Source organism: Manacus candei, unplaced genomic scaffold (assembly GCF_025592945.1).
Source record: "Manacus candei isolate 608988 ecotype Guabito, Panama unplaced genomic scaffold, ASM2559294v1 h1tg000005l, whole genome shotgun sequence".
NCBI classification, from domain to species: domain Eukaryota; kingdom Metazoa; phylum Chordata; class Aves; order Passeriformes; family Pipridae; genus Manacus; species Manacus candei.
Genome location: NW_026138053.1, coordinates 394211 through 416439, shown reverse-complemented (window position 1 = coordinate 416439; position 22229 = coordinate 394211). Strand labels below are relative to the sequence as shown.

General features: G+C 42.7%; 1 protein-coding gene across 17 annotated transcripts in view; it reads right to left on the bottom strand.

Annotated features, from left to right (window-relative positions):
* The window catches only part of PTPRF (protein tyrosine phosphatase receptor type F), a 376048-nt gene that overhangs the window by 224159 nt on the left and 129660 nt on the right, over positions 1-22229 (bottom strand). For all 17 annotated transcript variants that reach the window (XM_051796949.1, XM_051797006.1, XM_051796940.1 and 14 more), the window contains one exon: positions 21373-21534. In XM_051796949.1, the coding sequence (XP_051652909.1) occupies positions 21373-21457 (85 nt within the window). In that variant the 5' untranslated portion in view covers positions 21458-21534. The remainder of the gene's footprint in view (positions 1-21372; positions 21535-22229) is intronic.

Genomic DNA, 22229 nt, shown 5'->3' with positions numbered 1-22229 from the left:
CCATATCAGCTTTTAAAACACAAAAAACCCACAGCAAAACCCAGCATATTACTTCAAATCACAAGATTAGTCTTAATTAAAGCAAAAATTACTCATCTGTTTCTTAAATTCATTAGCCATTACTGAAAATACACAAAAAACCCAAGGAAATCAGCATAAGGAGACTAACTGTAACTAGCCGTGTTAACCACCTTCCTCCATAAACACTGAGGCATTTTAATTTCCATGTCTGGAAGGACAAATAAAGTCTGTGCCACACTGAGCATCCTTGCCAAGTCCTTCCTCCTCCCCAGCAAGCCAAGAGCAGAATGGGAAGCAGAATCCAAACCTGCCTGCACACCCAGATGGAGCAGTGTCACTCGAGCTACATGTGCTTTTAGAGGCTCTTCTTGGCTTTTCCAAGACAATGTTTCTGTACAAAGCAGGACCACCTGAACTGCCATTCCCGGTTTTGGTTCACTTTCTTCAAGGAAGAAAATGCATGGGCTACCGATGCTTTTATTTGTGTTTGATACAAAGAGTTGTAAATATACCATGGGCACTGCCTTGAGCCCTGCCTGGGAAAGGGCAACAAGAGAAGAAACACCCAAGGACACATGGAGAAGGATACCCCTCCATACAGTCCTCTGCAAGGGGAATCCCAACCAAAATGGAACAGTTTCTGAGCCTCATGGGCTGAACCAGGCTCTTTGGAAAGTTACCAACATGTAAAAATCCACAGGGAAAAAGCAGATTTGCAGACTGAGACCCGAGCTATGTGGCATGAAAACTGTCTCCAGTGCAAAGCAGCACATGACTGAAATATGGAGTTGAGGGAGAAATGTGAAAGGTAACCCAGGCCTAATGATGGAACATTTTCATTTCTTATAGGGAAAATGACTGATATTGGTCAGCATCAACTGATAACAGGCTGGCTATTATGAGTTTCAAGAGAACTTTGATCCAGATCACATATCCCATTAACAGAGACAATAAATGACTCTCACTTTCCATTACACAATGTGCAGAAATAAAGCTCGCATGTTCAAATGAGACAGAGCTCCTTGATGAGTAAGAGTGCTAAAACACCAGCAATACATCAAAATGCACCAAATCCAGAAGACAAAAATGAATGCCACTGAAAACACATGCACTCAGTTTTGTAGAAACCACCAAAAAGTAGAGTTTCTTCCCTGACAAACTCCCTTCTACTCAAGTTTCTTCTATGTCTGCCAAGTATGCTCATATGGCAACTGAAAAAAAAACATTTGTGGCATTTGATTCCCAAAGTCCACACAGTTGAAGAAAAAGTTTTCCCAGAAAGCGCTTAGATAAAAGTCCTTTTCTGTGGTTTAAGCAGGAACACCACTAGTCAAAGCAAAAACATGGAGCTGGCTGATGGGCAAAGCACCAGCACTCTGAAACACTGCAGAGGTCACATCGTGGCAGAGAAATCCTGCTCCATAAAGCTTTGATGTAGAGCAGCTCACAGAAATATCTTCGTTATTTCACTGAAGCACACTGCTGCTGAAACCTTTCTTATTCAGCTGTTGTTGTTCTTTAATATTAAAAAAGAGTATTAGTTTCTCTGTCAGCATTTCAGATGAATGTGCAACAGGCAATACAGAAGGTCCTATGAGGGTCTCATTCATTAGTACATCAGTGACTCCCAAACAAAAAAAAAGCAGTCTAAACTAGCACAAATTCACCTCGAACTCATGCCTGCCACAGCAGTAGCACAAAGCCGGGGTAAGAAACCCAGCATTCAGAGATCAGGTATTGAGGTGGAGGTACAGCAGCTCACCTTTCCACTCCACCACCTTTTCCTTTTGACTCAAAAGGCTTTCTCTTTGTAGTGTAAATGGTGTAATTTATACCTGCAGAAACACACACTGGAGTGGTTTTTTTACATGTGCCCCTAGTGAAGGTTAAATAATGGCAAGAAAGTCTTGTTTTGGTTTTAAGATATTGTGGAGATCCCCATAAAACAACTTCTAAAGAAAGCCACTGCAGTGGTTTGAATATCCTGAATGCTGGGAGTTGAGAAGGAAGAACATCTGCACACGTTTTTATAGTCCACTCAAACCTTAAGTGCTCCCAAATACGCAGCAGCTACAATGATGCTTTCGATTTAAAAGACACAAGTCTATGAACAGCCTACATCATGATCATCTCAATTTATCTAAAATTTCCTCCACTTAGTTTACCTTGTCCAGTTCCAGCAACACATGCTTCAATTCCCCAGACTCCTCCACCCTTCTATGAGAACAAGAGAATTCAGAAAGCTAAAACCCTACCAAAACCTGGAATAGCTATTTGAAACAAGTGAATTTGTCCTTTAATCCTGACTGGTTGTCAGTACAGAGCCCCCAAATACCACCTGTCCAAACCAGTCAGATCCCACCCCCCCCTCCCTAAACTCTTCTGGCTCATTTATAGTTTTCCCTCCTTTGCACTGCACTCTTACAGCTGCAAATGCACTCCTATAATGTGATGGCTGAAACAAGATCAGGAGAGTTTTCTTGAAACGTGAAGGAAGTTGGTGGGGGCGCAGGACCGGCACCAGCTGCCCATCAGCATTCAGGGCACGCAGCTGCTCCCAGAGGCATCCCTGGAATTCAGCTTGGCTGGGGAAAAAACAACCACCACTGCTTTTTTCCTGAAATTTCACCTAACTGCTGTAACACGCCTGTGTAGTCCTGCCCAAATTCTTACGTATGTTTCAGACACTTCAGTGAAACAGTTAAAGCTCAACATTTATATTGCAGGAGTGCCCTTGTTTGCACCACTCCCTTTGTTGCCATCTGTCAGGCTTCCTCATTGAAGCTTCTCACAGGGAAAACATCAGTAATGGCAAAACAGCAGGAATTTAGGCAGCCAGCTACCTCCTCCTCCAGCCCTTAAAAGGTTTGTGTCTGTATAATTTTAATAGGGATCCCTTTTTGCTCCAACACAGACTCTGAGCACACAGCCACAACCAAATGGTGCCAGTACTTCAATAATCCATCTTACTTTTTATTTTTTCCTCTAACCAGTCTAAGGCCTCTTCATTTTCCACTTCCTTCTGATCACCCACCCAGATCCCCCATGGCTGAGGCAAGAACATGCAATCCAGCGCTGTGAGCCCAGCTGGTCAACCAGAATGCCCCAAAACACACAGGACTGCAGTGAGCACCCTCTTCCCACGCACACACGCAAGCATTAGCAGAGTCACCAACTCCCCTGACTGCTCATACATGTGCTTAGGAGAAAATATAGGATTTAAGAACAGGTGTTATCTCAGTTTCTCCTCTGATTCAGTATCAGTGAAGGGCCCCTGCCTTCCTCTCCACATTTTGGAGCCAGTCCTGCAGACCAGCATCATGCATCATTTCAGAACAGCCCACCACAGCTCTCTTTCCCTCCTTCCCCCCCCTTTTTTTTTTTAAGATGGAAAGAGTTTGAGTAGGACTGACTGTGTTACATGTTTTCTGAAGTGCTAAGCACTTCACTTGAGGTATGAATCATCAACAGTGACAGCAGCAGAAACATCTTGTCATAAGCAATGAAGAAACTTCAAAAGTATCCCACCAAATAATTTACGAAGATTGCTTATCCACAATCAAGAGGGTTTGCTTATAAAAATAATTTATAATTTAATAATTATTACAGGGACAAAAATATAACTACCCAAAGAGCTTCGAAAATGTTAAATGACAAGAAGCAAAGGGGGAGGAGGGAGCATCTCTCAAGCACCTCTTGGGGCTCAAAAATGCAAACCTTTCTCACATACCTGTAAGGTGATCTATCTGCAAACATGTTGAGAAAAGTATTTAAATTTCCCCAGGCAGATGCAGCTTTTCCCTCCTGTTCACCCTTTTTGCAGCTTAAAAACTTCGTGCTCACAGCCCAGACTCAATCTCTCCATAATTTCTTATCAAGTCTCAGAACAGAAAGCATCTCTTCACTGTGCTTCCAAGGGACATGCAGTACATGCCTCAGCATTAACATTCACACAATGGCAAGCACTAGACACAATCTGGAACTTTCTGTAATCTGAAAAGTGATGAGGTTTTGTCCCAGTAGCAAATTCTCTCACGGTGTAACCGGAATGGCACCATCTTCTCCATTTAGGTTACATTTTACTTTTAAAATTTACTCCTCTTCACGATTAGGAGCATGTCCACGCCTTCTGGAATTCAAACCTCTGAGACACCAAAAACTGCTTTAACCATGAGACTTTTCCCTCCCAGAGTCCCAGGTTCCACTCAGTACACTCCTTCCAGCTTCTTCAGCTAAAAAACTGGTAATTCACAGCACCCGTGTCCTTCCCTGCAGACAGACCATTCACTGCCAAAGCCATTCTGTCTCAAGCACTGAATTAAACAGGTATCACACACAAAAAGGAGCTGCTATTGCATACTGTCCAATTCTCCAATTGCCCAAAAAACACAATTAGGCTTGAAATGTGTTGGTTTCCTTTATTTCACTGCAGCCAGCTTACACACATACCTAGGCTACGTATTCTACTACTCATATCTTGCTGCTTCTAGCTATAATCCAAACCCAGAAGTTGATGTGCTACTTCAGACACAATAAAAGTATCCCTCTGGTTTCTGAGCCCTTTCATCTGCTTTCAGAACTCCACAAGGAATGGATGGTCTCAGTACTGCTGGATCTGGCCTCACCATCCCCTGGGAAAAGAAAAAATCCTGCCCATGTATGGCCCTGGAAACTTGAGTCCTTGTAAAAAATGCTGCATCTTGGGAGAAATTTGTTATTTGCTATGAAAAAGAAGCAATTTCTTTTTTCTAGTAACATGTACATGTGCAGCAGGTGCTAAAAGGCAGCAAGAATAAATTATTTTAGGCATGTGCGTATGTGTGCAGACTGACCTTCCGGTACACAGCCTAATGAAGATCAGAAATCATCAAGCACCCTGCTACAAATAAACTAAAATCTGGTGTGTACGCTTAGTAAAGCATTCAAGTGACTTCAAAGGCCTCTCTAAATGCAGAAAAGAGCTGCATTAAAATTCTGAGCCTCCAAATCTATTAAGCATTTCCAAACACAGGAGGGCGAGCACCAGGATTTGTTGAGCCGCTGTCCTCGGGAGAAGTGTGTTAGCCCGGTCAGCTGGCACAAACAGTGACACAAACCCCTTCCACCAGCTCAGCCACCTAACAGTCAGTAAATTCAACCTGTGTTTTCAACCTCCTTTGTAAAAAACACTGCTTTATCTTTGTGAAAGACAATGTGCTAGGCTTCTGAGGGGCACCAGATACTTCCCCAAACACACCCCACTGCACTTCGGTCCTGGACGTGGCAGAGCCAGGAGAGGGTTGTGCCGCTCCTGCAATGCATTTCAAGGTACAGACATCCTGCAGGAGCTCTGTCTTCTGCACCCTGGCCAAGAAGTGACCACAGTGGTGAAAGCCCTGGCCCCACCGTGGTCCCAGCCAGAGATGCCAGCAGCGCACGGAGCGTTTCAACAAGGGCTGTCCTGGATGACAGAGCTCGGCGGAGGGGAGCGGTGAACACACACGCAGGCTGGAAAATGGGATTCATTAATCAGGTCCCAACTGCTCCACTTCACTAGATGGGAGCTCTTTATAGACACTGCCTCATTTATTTATTTTTTAAATGCCCAGATTAGTTTAGTGTGAAGCTGTTGAGAGATATAATTTGTCTGAGCGGATGATCTATAGATCACTGAGTGAACACTAACCAGGCTATCGCAGTCCACAGAAGAAACGCACTGTGAGCTCTCCCCCAGCTGCAGCACAGGAAAGGTGAACCCTTTTTTCCTAAAATTTAGCCCTCAGCAGCCTGGAGGTCAAAGAGATGGCACCTCTTCTTACATGCTCAGCCCTGACTGTGGGCAGAGCTAGAGCTGCAGCCTCTGCCTGTGAAGAGCAGGGCCCTCAAATCAGAGGGAAATCAGCAAGTGATAACTAACCTGCCATTCAGCTGGGGACAGGCTTTTCTCACACAAACAGCCTTTTCTCCTCGCATCTGTGAATATATGCATATTTAAAAAATAAATTATCTTTCATTCAGATTAGTTACTAGAATATCTCTTTCTTCGCTGAAGCAGATTTGTTCCTATGGTTGTATCTACTGCTATTCTGGGACTTGGTATTGTTTTCTCACTATTGCTGGAGAAAATGTTCAGCAGCTAATTGCACAGTCAAGTCCTTTCACATAATTTTCACTTTGACAAGAGTAATTAAAAAGCTAAACAGCTCGAGAACCAATTGATTAGGTCTGCAAGCAAAGCTCTGTTTGGGCGATCCTGAGATGCACGTGTACAGCACAGGCTTTCAGAAAACACAATTAGGAATGTGTTCCTCAATGTTGATGATTCAGTGTGATTCTTGCACGACCTCTTTTTTTTGCCCCATTTGTATCACGTTACATTCATATACGTGCTGTACATAAACCATGCTTGCAAGAGTCAGGAAAATTAACCTTACAGGACAAGTTACAGAGTATTTTCCTTCCACCACCCATATTTGCACAATCTCCAAATAGCTGAAGTTTGCAAATGGACTCAAATACCTCCCCTCCCATCACAGGAATGAACCACATGAGGCTATTTTGTCGCTGAATCTGAAAGACTATGTATAATGAAATTACTGAATTTTTGATGCTCTGAATACCTGTACCACAGAAAAGACTGTTCTAAGAGTAACCCTGTCTGTAGACACGCTCTCTGTGATACAATGCTGAATCACCCATTTGCTCGCCTTAAAATTGCTCCAAGTCCTCCATAACAGGACTTCTAATACCATTACATTTCAAACTACATAATTGAAATTATAAAGTAAAAGGTTTCAAAATTACTGCAGATGTACCAAAATAATGAGCTTATGAACAGTAATGAAATGGGAACTCTTGGAAGCCTGAGGTTACACACAAACTTAGAGATGTTCCCTATAATTTTTTTAATAAAGCTAATGATTCTATTCCAGAAGGAGAAGTTGAAAGGGTTTTCTTTAAACCACTTCCTTCTCAGTAAGGTTTGGTCAGTTAATACATGTTCGAAAAATTGTCATGAAATGTGCAAGGTTTAAAGCCAATGGGAACTTGGAGCAACAATAAATGAGAAACTGTCTCTACACCTACAGAAGAGCAGTCAAACACCAGGCTCCTCCTATGCCACCTGATGAGCAAGAAAGTGCTGGTGCTCTTCAAAGCCAACAGCTCTGGCCTCTGTATGAGTATGGGGCATTAGACACAGGTTAGAGGACAGGTTCACGACACAGGTCACCAACACACACAAAGAAATCTTTGACTAAAGCTACAACACCACCTGAAAGAGAGCTGGGTGGATGTGTTCCTGCCTGCAGAGCAGATTCAAACAATGGAAATCTGGTGCAAGCAGCTAAGCCTTGGGTCTCACTCTGCAGCAGCATCATACTGCTCCAGGCACAGCAGTAGCTCAGGGATACGGAACTCAAAACCTTTGGTGTACAGAAAGCCAGAGGTTGACCTAAACTGTCCTGCACAAGTAACACGCCAAATCTTTCGAGGGAACTCAGACCCAAACCGAACTGTGTTGTTACATAAGTAGACATGCTGAAAGAAGCCATAGGAAGGCTTCACACATTCACAAATGCGTGATTTAGATGACAAATGTAACAAATTAAAACCAGCTCGTTAGCTAATAGAATATTTAATTATGTACTACAAACGATGACTTAACATATCTGGGAATTTAACCAATTATTTTCAGAAGGTGTGAAACATTCCTGAGCACAAAGGTTTTTCAGCATCTCAGCGCTGTTCCCAGCATCTCTTTCCACCTTACCTTGTTTATAGCTCTATTCAGTAATAGTTTTTACTTGTTTCCTCGATGTCTTAATTTCCTGCAATAATACATCTGCCATGAATAATTAAGCAACACATTTGCTGCTCGCTGAAAGCTGAACAAGTGCTATAAATCAGTCCTGGGACCCTCTGCCAGCACAGACACAATCAGAGATCTGCTAATGCCGGCGTTTCTTTTTGCAGGTGAGAGGAATGGAGCACAGAAACACCTGAGGAGCTGCTCAGCAGCACCAGGCTCCCTCACCCCAGTGATGGCATTTTGGGAGAGTGCTTCTCTGCATCTTCTCTGAAACAGCAGGACTCCAAAGACTGTTCTAGCATTTTCCTGGTGAGGAACAGTAAACTTAAATGTACTATATTCTTCGTATTTACTCATTTCTCACATTTCTGGGTTGTTCTCTCTTATTTTCCCACTCCATAGTCAGGAGTAGGAGAGCAGAAGATGTCCCGAGTGCACATCAATCCCTTCTCAGCATCAAAATGATGGACTACTATGGGTTCTTTGCTGTATTTCCACCTTATTCCTCCTGCTGCTTGTGGTTCAAACCAGGATGCAGGCTACAGGATAGCAATGAAGTGCTGAAGGATCATCTGTAGTCAGGCCCATTACAGCCTCTGAAAGTTTATCTTGCCGATTCACATTTGCTCTCAGACAGCTGGGCATGCTGCATTTCTCACTTTTTTGTATATGAAGATGGAAGATAACAACAAACTACAAAAACAACGGCGATAATACTTCCCTTCAACACTTCCACTTGCATCCATATCAGGGGAGGGGAACAATAAAACAACTTTCCACTACTGGAACAGGATTCACCTTTTAATTGAAATGAGGTTTACAGTGCAACCACTTCAAGCTCAGCTGTGGAGCGTGTGAGCCTCTCCAGCTTGGCAGAGCAGGTATGCTAGAAAACTAATCAAGATCAGGTATCCAGTCAGGCCCAGGAAATGTCAGGCTAGCCATTAGAATTCCACATCTTAATTTGAGAATCTCCCCAATTCACTAGAAGGGTGGAAAGACTCAGAAATTTATTTTTTTTAAAGACCAAAATGTAGAACAATTCATCATTAAAATTTCCCCACAAAACACTCTCATGCAGAAACAAACCATATAATGTTCCTGGTTTTAATTCTGTTGACAACAGATTGTACATATTTTAAAAACGTAACGTTTAGCAGCTGTGCTGCCAGTCTGCAGAGTTTGCATATATAGCTGTGATATTACCATACTCTATTATTCATAACAGGCAACAGACCTCATTCTTCATCTTGTGAAAAATAATTGCAGTTTGAAGTCAAAGTCTGATGGCAAAAAACCGCCCCAACACAATGGCTGGAGTTTTCAGAATTCAGGAACTCACGTAATGGCCTGCATCTTGATTTAAATCAATTCATTAAAAAGACAAATCTCCTCTGATCTGTTTTTGAGAAAGTTTTCCAAGAAGTACATGGCTCTTTTATGAAACCCAGGAAAGGAGAAGTCTAGGTGGGTAAATAGCTGCTTCTTATCCACAATAAACATACAATGACTTAACCATAATCTTTTAACATGAAGCATGAGACACTCCCATCTCATACAGCCCTGAGACTCCACTCACCAGACAGAAGTCTATGGGTTGATGCATAGCTATTGATAGCAAGAATAACTACTGGAAAGAGAAGGAAAATAACCTTACACATCTTCCCTTCCACTACCACTGACATTAGAAGCGTTCTATACAAACACACATTTTTAATACATTTTCCCTTTCACACACGTAAATAAGCATTTAGACATATTTTAATCAGAAGGTCTTGCAAGACCTACAGCACCCTTTGCAACTGTCTCCCAAAGCATTCTGTGCAGCCAGAAGATGTTTCAATGCACCCCACAAGAGTGGTCAGTGCTGCTGAGGACAGCAGGGAGCATCGCGCTCCTGGAGTGGTCCACATGCAGAGCTTCCAACCTGCTGTGTGTGCCGTGCTACAGGGGCTGGCACTACCAACCTAGAAATACCTGACAATCGCTGCAGGACAACAGAGACATTTGGTGCCATGACAGAGATGGGTTTTTGCAGATCTTGGCAGCAACAAGCACCAGAGCCCCCTGCCTTGGGCAGCAGAGCCCCTGCAATCGTGGAAGTTCAGACACAGGCCTCTGCACAGATATATAGCATGGGCAGACAACTGCCCACAGGCAAATACATAATATGTACAGAGAGAAAATAACAAACCCAGCACTGCCTGCTACCATTGCAGAGCCGAGTTAATTGTATGGCTTCAGAAGATGAACCACACATTTTAACAGGTAGCTGAAAGATCTTCAGTCAGTGCACAGACACGGGTAAAAAGACAGCAAACCTATGAGGGTTCATGATGAAACTACATCTATTGCATATTTTGAGGTCTCATTTTATTAATGGCATACTTTCCCCTAGCACAGCTAGAAAGTCAGAGAAGGGCACTGTGGAGGACTAAGGACCTGGAAAACACTTTCACACAAAGTTACATAGTCAGAGGGAAGAGAGTGATTGTCACTTGAGAGGAGGATGAAAAAGGACAGGATAAAAATATCAGAGTATCAGGTGACCCAGACAAGACAGGCTGGGAGCCTGTACCTTTCCTGATTCATAAATGAAGACAAAGAAACATTCATTTAAGAAATCACACTGTCTATTCAAAACCTATATGAGGCAACACTTTCTGCTTGCATTTAACATTCCAGAAATTCCTCCGGAAATTCAATTCCATGCCCAACAATCCTGCATGTCAGCGAGCATTGCTTAGTGCCTGACCCAAACTTCTCAGCTGCAGTTTGAGGACATCATTTCTCCTCCTAGGACAGGATGGGGGAGACCAGGTTCTCCTCAATTAATCCTTCTATTCTGGCAGTGGGATGCTCAAGATGAAATGTTTCACTGGAGGCCTTACCAATGTGAGCAGAGTAGAAAGACTACCTAATGTGTCTTCAAGATGGTACTCCTCATTTCTGCATATCACTGTAATGTCTGTGCCTCTTATAACAGCATGGCTTTGTTGATTCCTGTATGGTTTCTGATCCATTAGCACTGCAAGACCTTTTCTGTATACCAGCTGTCTAGGCAGTTGTCTCATTCTGTATTTATGTAGCTGATTGCTCCTATTTTCAAACATCTATCCACATTTTTCCTTATTGACATGCATCCTCTCAGACAGTTTCGCCAATTTGTAAAGATCATTTTGAATTCTAATGGTGTCCTCCAACATGCTTGCTGCTCTTCCCAGCTTGTTGTTGCCTGCAAATTTAATAAGCATGTTCTCTATTCTATCAGAGAGATCATTACTGCAAATGCTGAATGCTACCAAACTGCCAAATACCCACCCTACGAGCAGATGTTTCACAGGAAAAAGTCTCATGAGGGAGCACTGAAAGCTTTACTAAAGATAAATGACATCTTCTGCTTCTCCATTCACAAAGCCTGTTATCCTGTCATTAAAGGAAATTAGATTGATCTGACCTTGACAAACCTACACTGGGCATTATTTCTTTGCCCACGTGGATATAACAATATTTAGAGTTGTTGCAATTAATGAAGCTTTACAGAAGTAAAAATAGAAGTCCAGCTTCTGAGAATGACTTCTAATTTCACATAGGAAACAGGAACTAATTTGGGTGGGGAGAGAAAAGGCAAGAATATGAGATGTTTCTTTTTGCATCTCCTTAAAACATGGAGCATTTGTTGCCCATCATTGGAGGCTTATGTTGGGGCAATTTTGGGATAAATGGATCTAGAGTTTGACACAGTCCACCAGTTACTGTAACACAAAATTATTCATAGTTTCATCTGTAATTTGACATGAACTTCGAAAACACCACATGGTATACTACATATAAACCACATATAACTCTTTATATGTTAAGTGGAGTTCCTTAAATTCCTCAAAATTACATAGGAAACGTCTCACACAACATACTACAGATTACAGACAATATCAGAATTTTTTAACTGAATCTGCCTCAGAAAAAAAAACTTTATCTGCAACAGAAGGCTAAGTATCTAATGGAAAAAGATGTGGAGCACTGCACAGATGCTGAGTGAACAATGGAGGGATTTTGTACTAATGTGTAAAAAAGCCCCCAAATCATACTCTGCTCTTAAAATAGGGCACAGAACTCTGCAGTCATATGAACAGTGGTGTATTTTAGCATTTGAGGAAAAAAAAAAACCCCAAACTTAGGCAGTTAAATATGTTAAATGCTCCATGCATTTACTAATGCAGAATCAAAGTTCAACAGGCATTGTCAAGAAAGACAAGACCAAGCCCCTGTGGCCTACAGGACAACCACAGAGCAACCTCAACAACAACAAAAAAAAACCTTTCTGTTTGCACAACTGCCTCAAGATATAGACAAATGCAACAGAAGAGAAACTCTGTGGTGTCAATGTGAATTAATTCTCTCTGCCCACACTCCAGGCTGGGCACTGGAGGACCTGGAGGCCTCTGCTGTGCACCTCCGGGTCTTTGGAAGGCTGAGACAAGAGCAGCTCTGGCTACGTTCACAGGATGAATATACAGCTAATTTAGTTACACACCAGCTCAGACAGCATCCTCTACTTAAAAGATTTAGCATAAAATTCCCTTTATATTATTCAGCAGCCTATTTTTCTATGGGTCACCCCTTCCACAAATCAGGTTCCGTTTTCTCTTGATATTACTATAGATGCACTTTGGTGGTCAGTCATTTTCACAGACATTTTAGACTAGAGATCTATAAATAACACCACAGTCAGCTTTAAGGGTACAAAAGTATTTTTCCACTCTCTTCGTTTTTAAGAGCATTCAAAGACAACTTTTGCAGAAAGAACCAAAAACACAAACGTCCAACTCATAAAATACAGCCCCTCAACTTGAACTCTGGCTGAAGACCAAGCAGGGCACATTTCAGCCATAGAACAAACTGATAAAAAGCTGAAAACAACAGGTTATAACTAAGGAACTCTGTGTAACCCCTGATAAACCGTATGTAATGGAGCATAAAAAAGGATATTGGAAGTGTATATACAGCATGTATAAATGACAAGTCAACAGCCAGGACCACTGCCTGTTATATGAAACAGAAGTAAAGGGAGCCTTTCCAGGTCTTGAACTACCATCATCATCCTCCCGAGAGCCACACTAAACTCTTTGTACTCAGCATGGCAAGAATGAGAACACTGTGCCAGGACAAGGCATCCCAGTCCTTTAAACAGGAATATGAAAGGATTTGCTGACGAGAAAATTTTGCTTCTCTAAGGGTTTTCTTGCATCCTGAAACTCCTGAAAGTTTCTATTCGATGCTAAATGGGATTAAAATACATAGTCATCTTCATCGTATCAGTATTTTAACCATTTTCAGCATTTACCAAGATTCTCACCACTCATCATTCAGTTCTTACAAAGCATCTTCCCTCTTGTAAATTAAACACAGAATAAGTATGATACACCTATAGCCACCTCACTTCAAAGTTGTATTTTTTTTTTTAAACAGGGACACCTTTCTGAAACCAACTCTTGCATTTACTCTCAAAAGAGAGAACTTCAGTTTCAAGCTTGAAAACCAAGGAAGTGCCACCTCTGCCTTATGGACAACACCACAGTGAAAGTGAGAGTTTGGCAACACACCCACACAAGCCCCCAGCTGGTTTTGACAAGTGGGTGAAAAGGGACAGTCCCACCTGCCAGGCACAGCTGTGCTAATGCTGAGGCTCACAAAGGTTATTGCAAATTGAGTTTTTCAGGGCAAAAACCTTACGTGTGTAAAGCTGCTGAGTATTTCCTGGTCTCTTTAAAACCCCTTTTAAAAACAACCTTTAACAGAAGTAACACAATGGCTGAAGTGCACTTGGCTAAAAATTAATACAAAGAAAACTGTAGGTGTTCTGCACCCTTGTAACAAAGTGCAGAGGCTCAAGAGTCATTGTTTTCTCCCAGCGTGACAACTAACTTGCAAGGGCTTCTTCCCCTCATCTTTGAGGTGAACCAATGAAGTCATCACATGTAGAAAGAGTTTATAATAAAAAAAATAAAAAAAACCTGCATGAAAAGCAGCAAAAGCAAGCAAGAATTCTCTATGTGATTCATTTGAAGTCTGCAGTATTAATCAGTGCCAACAGTGGACTGATTTTGGTTCTTTCCATGAGACCCTGGCTGCTTCCAGAGAACTCGGTATAAGCTCAAGTTGAATAACCTCATGTAGCAGAGACAAACCAAGTCCACACCTCTTCTTCACATGCTGACTTTAAAGCACCAACTCACAACAGTCACCCTTGGTGTAATGAATCTCTGTTGGAAAATGGTGGCATTTCCATTTAGTTTAAGTTTTGATCAGGTACTATCTACGTCTCAACCTAATTTTACAAAATACATTCGTCGAAATCGTATTATTAATTACAGGGGTTGAGGGGAACAGGGGGAAAATAAGTAATACGTGCAATGAAGGGCCATCTGAAAAGCACAGCAGGACTGCAAGTTCATTCCAGCCAGTACTATGTGAAATGGAATATATCCTGTAATTATTTCTTTTTAGTACCATGTGAGTACCCCTTAGCCTTGTGAAGGCTTAATGTTATGATTCATCAGAGAAAGCCCAAACGTAACTGAGATTCAAAGCAAGTTCTAGCATTGCAGGTTACAATTCACACACAAACGTAAAGCCATCATCCACTACAAAATGTGCTTTAATTCAGTGATCATGTGTCAGTAAAGTGTGCAAGGCAAAAGACATTTCTGTGACTTAAAACTTCAAATAAAACCCTACAGTGTTTTCACACCAACAAAATAACTGAGATTTGTCTCTGGCACAGACAAAGCAGTGATTCTCACAAGGGACTAAACACAGCATTCAATTAAGAGTGCACCACTGCTTTTCAGCTCCTGATACATAAAGATAGACAACTAAACAGAGGAAAAGCACCCATGAACAGATGCTTTTTTCCCCCCACTCCTTTTCAAACCAGGCATGTTCCCCATGAAAAAAGACTGACTAACATTCTGAGCAAACAAATTTCATACTCTTGGTTGTTCACAAAAATTAGCTTGATCATCTTATATTACAGTATCATTCTGAAGCACCAATATAATGAACAGATAATGAGAGAGAAAAAAAAGCATCCCTATTACCACTTCATTGCTTTTTACAACTGCTCAGCTAAAACACTGAAAGCTCCAGCAGATCTCATACTTTTCCCCTTTCTGACGTCAGTACTACCAGTAGCAAGCAGCAGCATAACAAACTGTACTATTTAATTGGTTTCCTGGCACTCCTTTCCATCTGCAAAGAATGCTACCATCACTACTACAAGATATTTTAAATATCTCCTTAAAATACACACAGCAGACTCTGCAAATAGCCACAACTGATTAACATCTGTGAATAAATGCAACTAGTTTGCAATTGTATTTGGAAAGAAAAGGGTAATAAGCTTTACCAAGATGGGTAGTCAGCTATTACCAGCACAGGACCTGTGCAGAATTACTCAGATGTCTGGATGAGCTGGGATCCAGCAAAATGCCCTCTCTAATGTACTTAAGGGCAGATATTCTTGAGCAAAAAGCCAAGTCACAGTAATGAAATACAACTTTGTGTCCTGGGGATCAGAGGCCCAGAAAGGGATTCAAAGGTCCTTGACATCAAAAAACATACTGAAAAGTCTGGAAGATTAGTGAAGAACTATAAGAATTTTATCTGGTCAGAAAAACCAAGACCAGCCTGTTTTTCTACAACAAAAAGGACAAACTTTCAGCTTCTCCAACTTCTCCACTCTAACTTGCTTCTCCGGGAGATTTCATTAAATAGCAGAAGTCTTCAGCCTAGCTGACAGATATTCCAACATCCAGTGTCTGAACCCAAAAAATGCATAAATGCAGTTTGAAATAAATACAGATTTGAAGAAGTAATGACTACTTGCCATTTTTACAGATCACACGGGACATGGGTAAATTCTCTACCATTTAGTCTTCAAATCATGATTTGCTAGCCTCCCAAAAGGAAGCTACGTGCTAGCTTGTCCACAGCTCTTAAAAGCAGATGCAGAAATTGCTATCTGAGATTATACAGCCTGTGCTATGCAGGTCAGAGTAGAAGACTGCACTGATCTGATTTCTGGCCTTAAAATCTATGAATCTACACTGAAGATAAAATTGTAAGCAGTTTTACTGGTCTTCTGTATCACCAAGGCAATAGGCACACTCTGTTTCAAAGATCGAGTATTAAATACACCAGCCCCTCACCATTTGTCACTGTGCTGGATAATTTACATGGACACTTAAACACAGGAACTCCCTTGTGAAGGCGAGAGAGTAACTCTGGCTGTGCAGCTGAGTCCAAATGGTGTGAATGGCAAGCGAGAATGCTCAGTCCTGCAGAGAAGCAGTAAGGGGTTTAAACACGCAGCCATGGAGTGGAGGCAAAAGGAGTGGAGGTAAAAGTTGGAGCCATGCAAACCACTGGCCTCAGGGCATCCCTGCAGACTGATCACTCAGAGCTACCTGAGAGCAAATGCCTGAAGTTACTACAGCACCCCTGTGGGCCCAGGAGCCACCATTCCCCCAGGACACCAGGAAGAGATCACTATGTATTTATGCTGCTCTCACATCCTCTGTAGGTCTTTGTACTGACCACCACTGGATGAGGGATTTGGGGCCAGGCAGACCTTTGACCTGACAGCTGATGTTGACTGATGAATGAAGTCGGCTTTAACAATACATAAAAAAGACAAATGATCATGCTGTGATCTGCTGTGTGTAGCAACGAAACAAATTCATGTGACTCCTGCAAGTGCTGGAGCTAAAAGGGCCATAAATGCAGAGAAAGATCTGTTGTCTACTCCATACATGGTGTTTGTCCTCAGAGCATCTCTCCTACCTTGATGCCTGCAACATTCAGTTACCAGCAGGCAGCATTTAGGTATTTTACAGAAAAGTGTGGAATCCATTTCTACCTAAATATATATATTTATTCTTATGATGAGTAAGGACACCAGAAATAAACACTGCCCAATAACTGTGGTTAATATTTCAACCTGTCCCTTAATGATGCCACCCCAATGCCTCAGGTCAAGGGGTTTTCGTAAACAATATTTTCCATGTTCTTTTCACTGATGGAATATGTCAAGCTAGTCAAGGTGGAATTGCAGAAAATTAGTATTTACCTGTGCTGCAATACCTGGATCCGATCACATCAATTACACATAATCACTACATGCAGGGTTTGGGGACAGGCAAGCAAACAGGAAACCTGGAAGCAGAAACTGATGCAAGAGGGCAGTGGAGAAGCCTCAGGTCCAGCTTTTGGGATGGGATCCTGCTGTCCAGCTCCCCAAAGTGGCCATTTTCCAGGCTTGCACAACATCAAGTCTGTCCTGCAGGGTGGCCTGGAGCAGCTGTATTTGGGGTTGAGCTGTTGTTGAAGCATCATTCAGGTTAAGAAGCAAAGGCAGTGGAGCTGAATCAGGGAGTCAAAACTTGCCACACTACTCCTGGGCCACGAGAACACAAAACAGTAAGAGCAGACAGCAGAGCTGGGAGATAAGAAGAACCAAGTGCCATAACAGATGTTTCCTTCAGCACTCTTCCATCCAAAACCTCTGGACAGCATTTCAAGTGCAAGGTAAAATCTCTGGCAAAGAGAGCTCACCTAAAGCCACACATCTAGGAAGGAGTACAATTCTTTTTTCCCCAACCTTCACAAGTATCAGCATCTTACCTTCCTGTTTTCTTTTTTAATGTGCCTCCTCAATTCAGTTATCATCCCACCACCACATGTACAGGATGCCCATCTTTCGGATATAAAGCAACCCCTTCTTACAGGGGGCAGGGAAGCCCTGAGACACTTCAGACTTGCAGTCCTTTCTGACCAGAGGTGGTAGGAGCCAGAGCCTTGCCTTCACCACCACCAGTTCACTGATGCAAGTTTCATCCATCCCCTCAATATAAGCCAAGCTTGCTCTACCCTTAGAAATCAAAAAGTGCAAATTGTTTGTTTACCACATATCAATTCACAGGTAGTTGGTCTAATTTTACCTTAGTTCTTTCCTTCTACAAGGTCCCTTTTGAAGTGGTTTTATTCCTTAAGCCCTTTGAAATTCTGTACAAGACAAACCAAGATATACTGCGGTTAGAAAAGGCCTTGGATGGGTCACTTAGTCTCCTCCTCTGGCTAATGGAACCTCTGCCCAGGACTTCAAAAATGAAGCATAATTTTTAAAAAACCAAGCCAATAACATAACACATTGCTGATGATTTCTGATGACAGTATGGATTTTTTCCTGTTTTCTCTGTATTTTTGTTTTGAGAGAGGATTTTTTTTTTAATTTTATTAGAGTAAATGACATTTTCAAAAGCTGAAAAAAGCATCTTTCAGTTGACAATTACAATGAACATTAAATGAAATCTGCAAAGCCATTTTTCCCATGCACAATCAAAAGCTGACAGGCAGGGAAGCACAGAATGTATAAAAAAACCCACACAGGCAAGCTGAGGGAGAATGGGTAAAACAGCCATCCTGAATCAGTTCAGAGCTGCTCTAATGGAATTAGGGTCACCCTGACAGAAACACAGTCAGATCACAGAGAAAATTTAATAATTTCTTACTGCAGTCTGTAGAAGCCAGGGAGGATTTGGAAGAGCTTTCTGCCAAATTAGCACTTCTGTATCCACCGTTCACGCACATGTGCCCCTTCCCACTCACCTTCTCCTCCCAGCACCCCACCAGAGCGGCCGGGAAACCACCACTGTGGTCCTGCTGCCAGGGAGGCACCCAGCGAGCCTCTCTTTTTCTGACACTGCCACACAGTTTAACCTTCGGATGCCCCTCCAATTCCTCATGGCTGACATTATTCACAGCTCCTGTAAACTCAGTTCCAGGAGAGGTATCGTGGCGCAGCCGGGCGCTAACTCCGCTAGGTGATACATATTCAATCTGTTTTATCTCAGGTGTTAACATCCAGCTATCTGCCAGCTGCCTAATTGTCAGGAAGCTATGGCAGCAACACTGAAATGTGTTATAACAACAGAAGCTCCAAAGCACAGGTGGGAAAGGTAGGGAAGACCCAGTTGTGGGTGCTCTGTGAGCACTCAGCCATTGAGACACGAGACATGCTGCTGCCAGGAATGCAGCACAGCCCACCCCCTGCACTCCTTCCCTGCTCCTGTAGGAAGCAATTTTGGGGACTGACTCTAGAAATTCCAGGGATAACCCTGCTCTCATTACCCTGTTTCTTTTAATTGGGGAAATGCAGGAATGCTTTGCAGATACAGAGGCTGCCCATCCCTCCACTGTCTCCAAGCAGTGCTGCAATGGGGAAAAGGAAGAATCACAGTGACATCTTGGCAACAGCCATAACCCGTGCAAATAAACACTCTGACTGAGGCCAACAGGATGCTATGGGGACCAAAAAACTGAGGAATGTGCATACTGGGTGTTCCTTTCAAAGCATCCCTCTCTAGCTTCAACAGGAAGCTCCAGTGTGCATATACTGTCATACCTTCCCCTCGTCCTTCACTGCTGTCCTCAGCCAGGACCCCCCCCCCCCCCGATGCCAGATTCACCACTGTATCTTCTTGTCTACATCACTGATGGAAGGACATGAAAAGCGCAGGGTTTGGGGTGATATTTTGCCCCCTGCAGAGGCACAGAGCAGGTCCTTTCACACAGGTCCCAGCCCCTCAGAGTCGATGGCAAGATTCAGTGAGTAAGATAACAGAAAAGCTCTAAACTGCTAAAATACACAGAGCAATGCTTTCCATCCTAGGAAACCCTCAGTTAATCCGTGGTGGCTGTGGTGGTTAAAAGGTCACTGCCCTCCAGACCTGCCTTCCAGATTAGGAAAAAGTAATTCAGAGTAGATCTGCGCCAGAGAAAAAGGCACACATACAGATACACTTGCTTCCCAACACAGAAGCATTCCACAACTGAGACACCAATATTTGGATCTGGGCCTGCGAAACAAAGCCAATTTTGTTAAATTTAAGCATGTGGAAGCGTTCCACAAAATTAGCAAACCACACCTACTGCAAGTTATTCTCAAGCCAAGAACTGTCCTAGGACATCTCAAGCTCCACCAGCTTCCTCATTCCTGATGGATTGACGCTTCTCTCCTTTGCAGGAGCCAGGATAAAGATAATGAACCTCAGGGAATTTTTATACTTCTCAGAACATTAAACATGTATTTCTCTGTGCCAGGTCCCAAAATGGGCTCCAGTTTGTAGAGAAAATGATCTGAATAAGCACCTTCCAGCAGCTCCAGCAGACAGCACAGAAAGCTGAGGAAGGAGACAGCTGCTGCTCCCAGTTTAACTGGGCAGCTCAGACTCACACAGACTACACACTAATTTGCAGCCTGTGCAAGTCATCCCTAATGGCAACAAAAACAGTGAATTGGTATGTTTCTTCACATCCCTCCTTCACTCTTCTCTCCAGCTTCTCTAAATTTACTCCTTCCCATCAGTCAAGAACATTTAGGATCCCCCCCAATCTGTTTTCTCCATTCAGCCAGGCTACTACCAACATGAATCAAGATCTCCTTCAACTTCCACAAAATTACATCTAACTATGAGCCTGGTGACTAAAGGTGCAGTGAGAAGCAGATGACTGCCGGTAGCTCAGAAGCTGCATCATGGTCACCTCTGCTCCAGTTCAAGCGTCCCAGGAGCCCTGGGTGCTTTCAAAGGCATGGAATATTCACCACAGCCAGAGCCTGTGACAAATATGCAGATGTCTGGACACTGAAAAACTGGTTACAGGTTACAAAAGAAAGGGGAGGGGAGATGCATAAACACTTGGGGATAGCCTAACAAATACACACGATTTATGAAAACCAGTAATATGCAAAAAAGCCACAAGGTTTCCTGCTCTCTGTATAACTCATTCCATGAGGCATTCCAACTAAAAGGTATTTTCAGTAGGCTAACATTAGCCATGTTTCTCGCCTCTTGTCTGTCCACAACAGCATTTTGTGCACATTTTTCTCCTTGACCTGGATGGGGCTGCTCAAAGTCAGTCACAGCAGCCCTGTAAAACTACAGGGACAACAGGCACAGACACGACAGCTTAAAGCACGACCACAAGGAAACACTCTACTCCAATTCTGCTGAAATATAGGTGTAGGAGAGCTACACCAGAAGGTAAAAACTCGCACCCTCTTCTCCAACAACTCTCCATCGCCTGCTGACTCAGGAGAGATGTCTCAGCGCTACACAAATTACGAGAGCTGGCAAAAGAACAAGGGAAAAGTAACAGGGATTACTGTGACCCCAATACTTCTTTCTTCCTCCGCCCCCAATTTTCTTTACTCATCTCTACGTGTTAGAAATCAAACTGTCAGGTTTTGATCTTGCAGCTACTACAGAAATTCTTCCTGCGCTTGAATAAATTTTGCCAGTCTTTTTTAGTTCTACTTGTGCCCCTTCACACACATCCTGTTTATCTGCAATGCGCACATTGGGAAAGAAGAGACTGGGGTAGGGGGTGGGGGAAGTTGTCCCTTAGCTCTCAGTGTTTCCAGTACAACCCAAAAAGGTTTAATATTTCTTAAAAGAAATTTTGCTAGGTGCTCAGGCTGTCCAAACCCGAACGTTACTTACTGTCTGCTCCTGCTGAAGGCAGCATCAAGCAGCAGAGGATGGCTGCTGGCACAGTGAGTACTGGGATGCAGAAGTTAGGCACCATATTCCAAAGTAGAGCGAGTCCTCTTCAGTGTGAGGCAAGCGGTCAGTACATCCAGCGTTACAGACACAGACTCACTCCTGCAAACCAAGAGAGGAAGAAACGGAAAATGATCAAACATGACACATAGATTAACTGCCAATATACCAAACTACACTGTAAAGACATCATTACAGATACTTCTAAAGTGAAATTTAACTATCTTTGCTGCATGAGCAACAGAGCACCACACTGATGTCCCTGAAGCCAATAAGCTGATTTCAAGGGTCACGAGGCATAAATGCACACCCATCTCCAAGTTTATCTTCATGTACAGTCTGTTTTATGGCCTATTAATGCATCCTTTGGTTGCTATTATTCAAAACAAATAGTTCTGAAGTTGCACATTAAATACAAGGAACAGTCATATGCTCATGTAACTCTTTGTCCATCTGCCCAAGACACACATGGTTGATTACATATGTAGGGTGGTTTGTGGTCAAATTACATGTGAAGTATAGCTTGGGTCATCCAGCTGGGCTGGTGTACACCAGACAAGTCTCAACGGGTTCAAGCAGAAGAAACAGAAGCTGAACTGAAGCAGCTGTCAGCTCACAGGGCTACCAGAGTCACAGCAGAATGTTATTAGGAAGTGTCTATAAAGAGAAGCTTTACCCAAAGCAAATGCCTCAGCTTCAAACTCACAAAAATGGAAAGGATGGCTGTCTTGATGATGATTGATAATAATTCCTTCTCCAAAACAAAGCAAATTACCTTGCAAATTGCCTTAACTTGG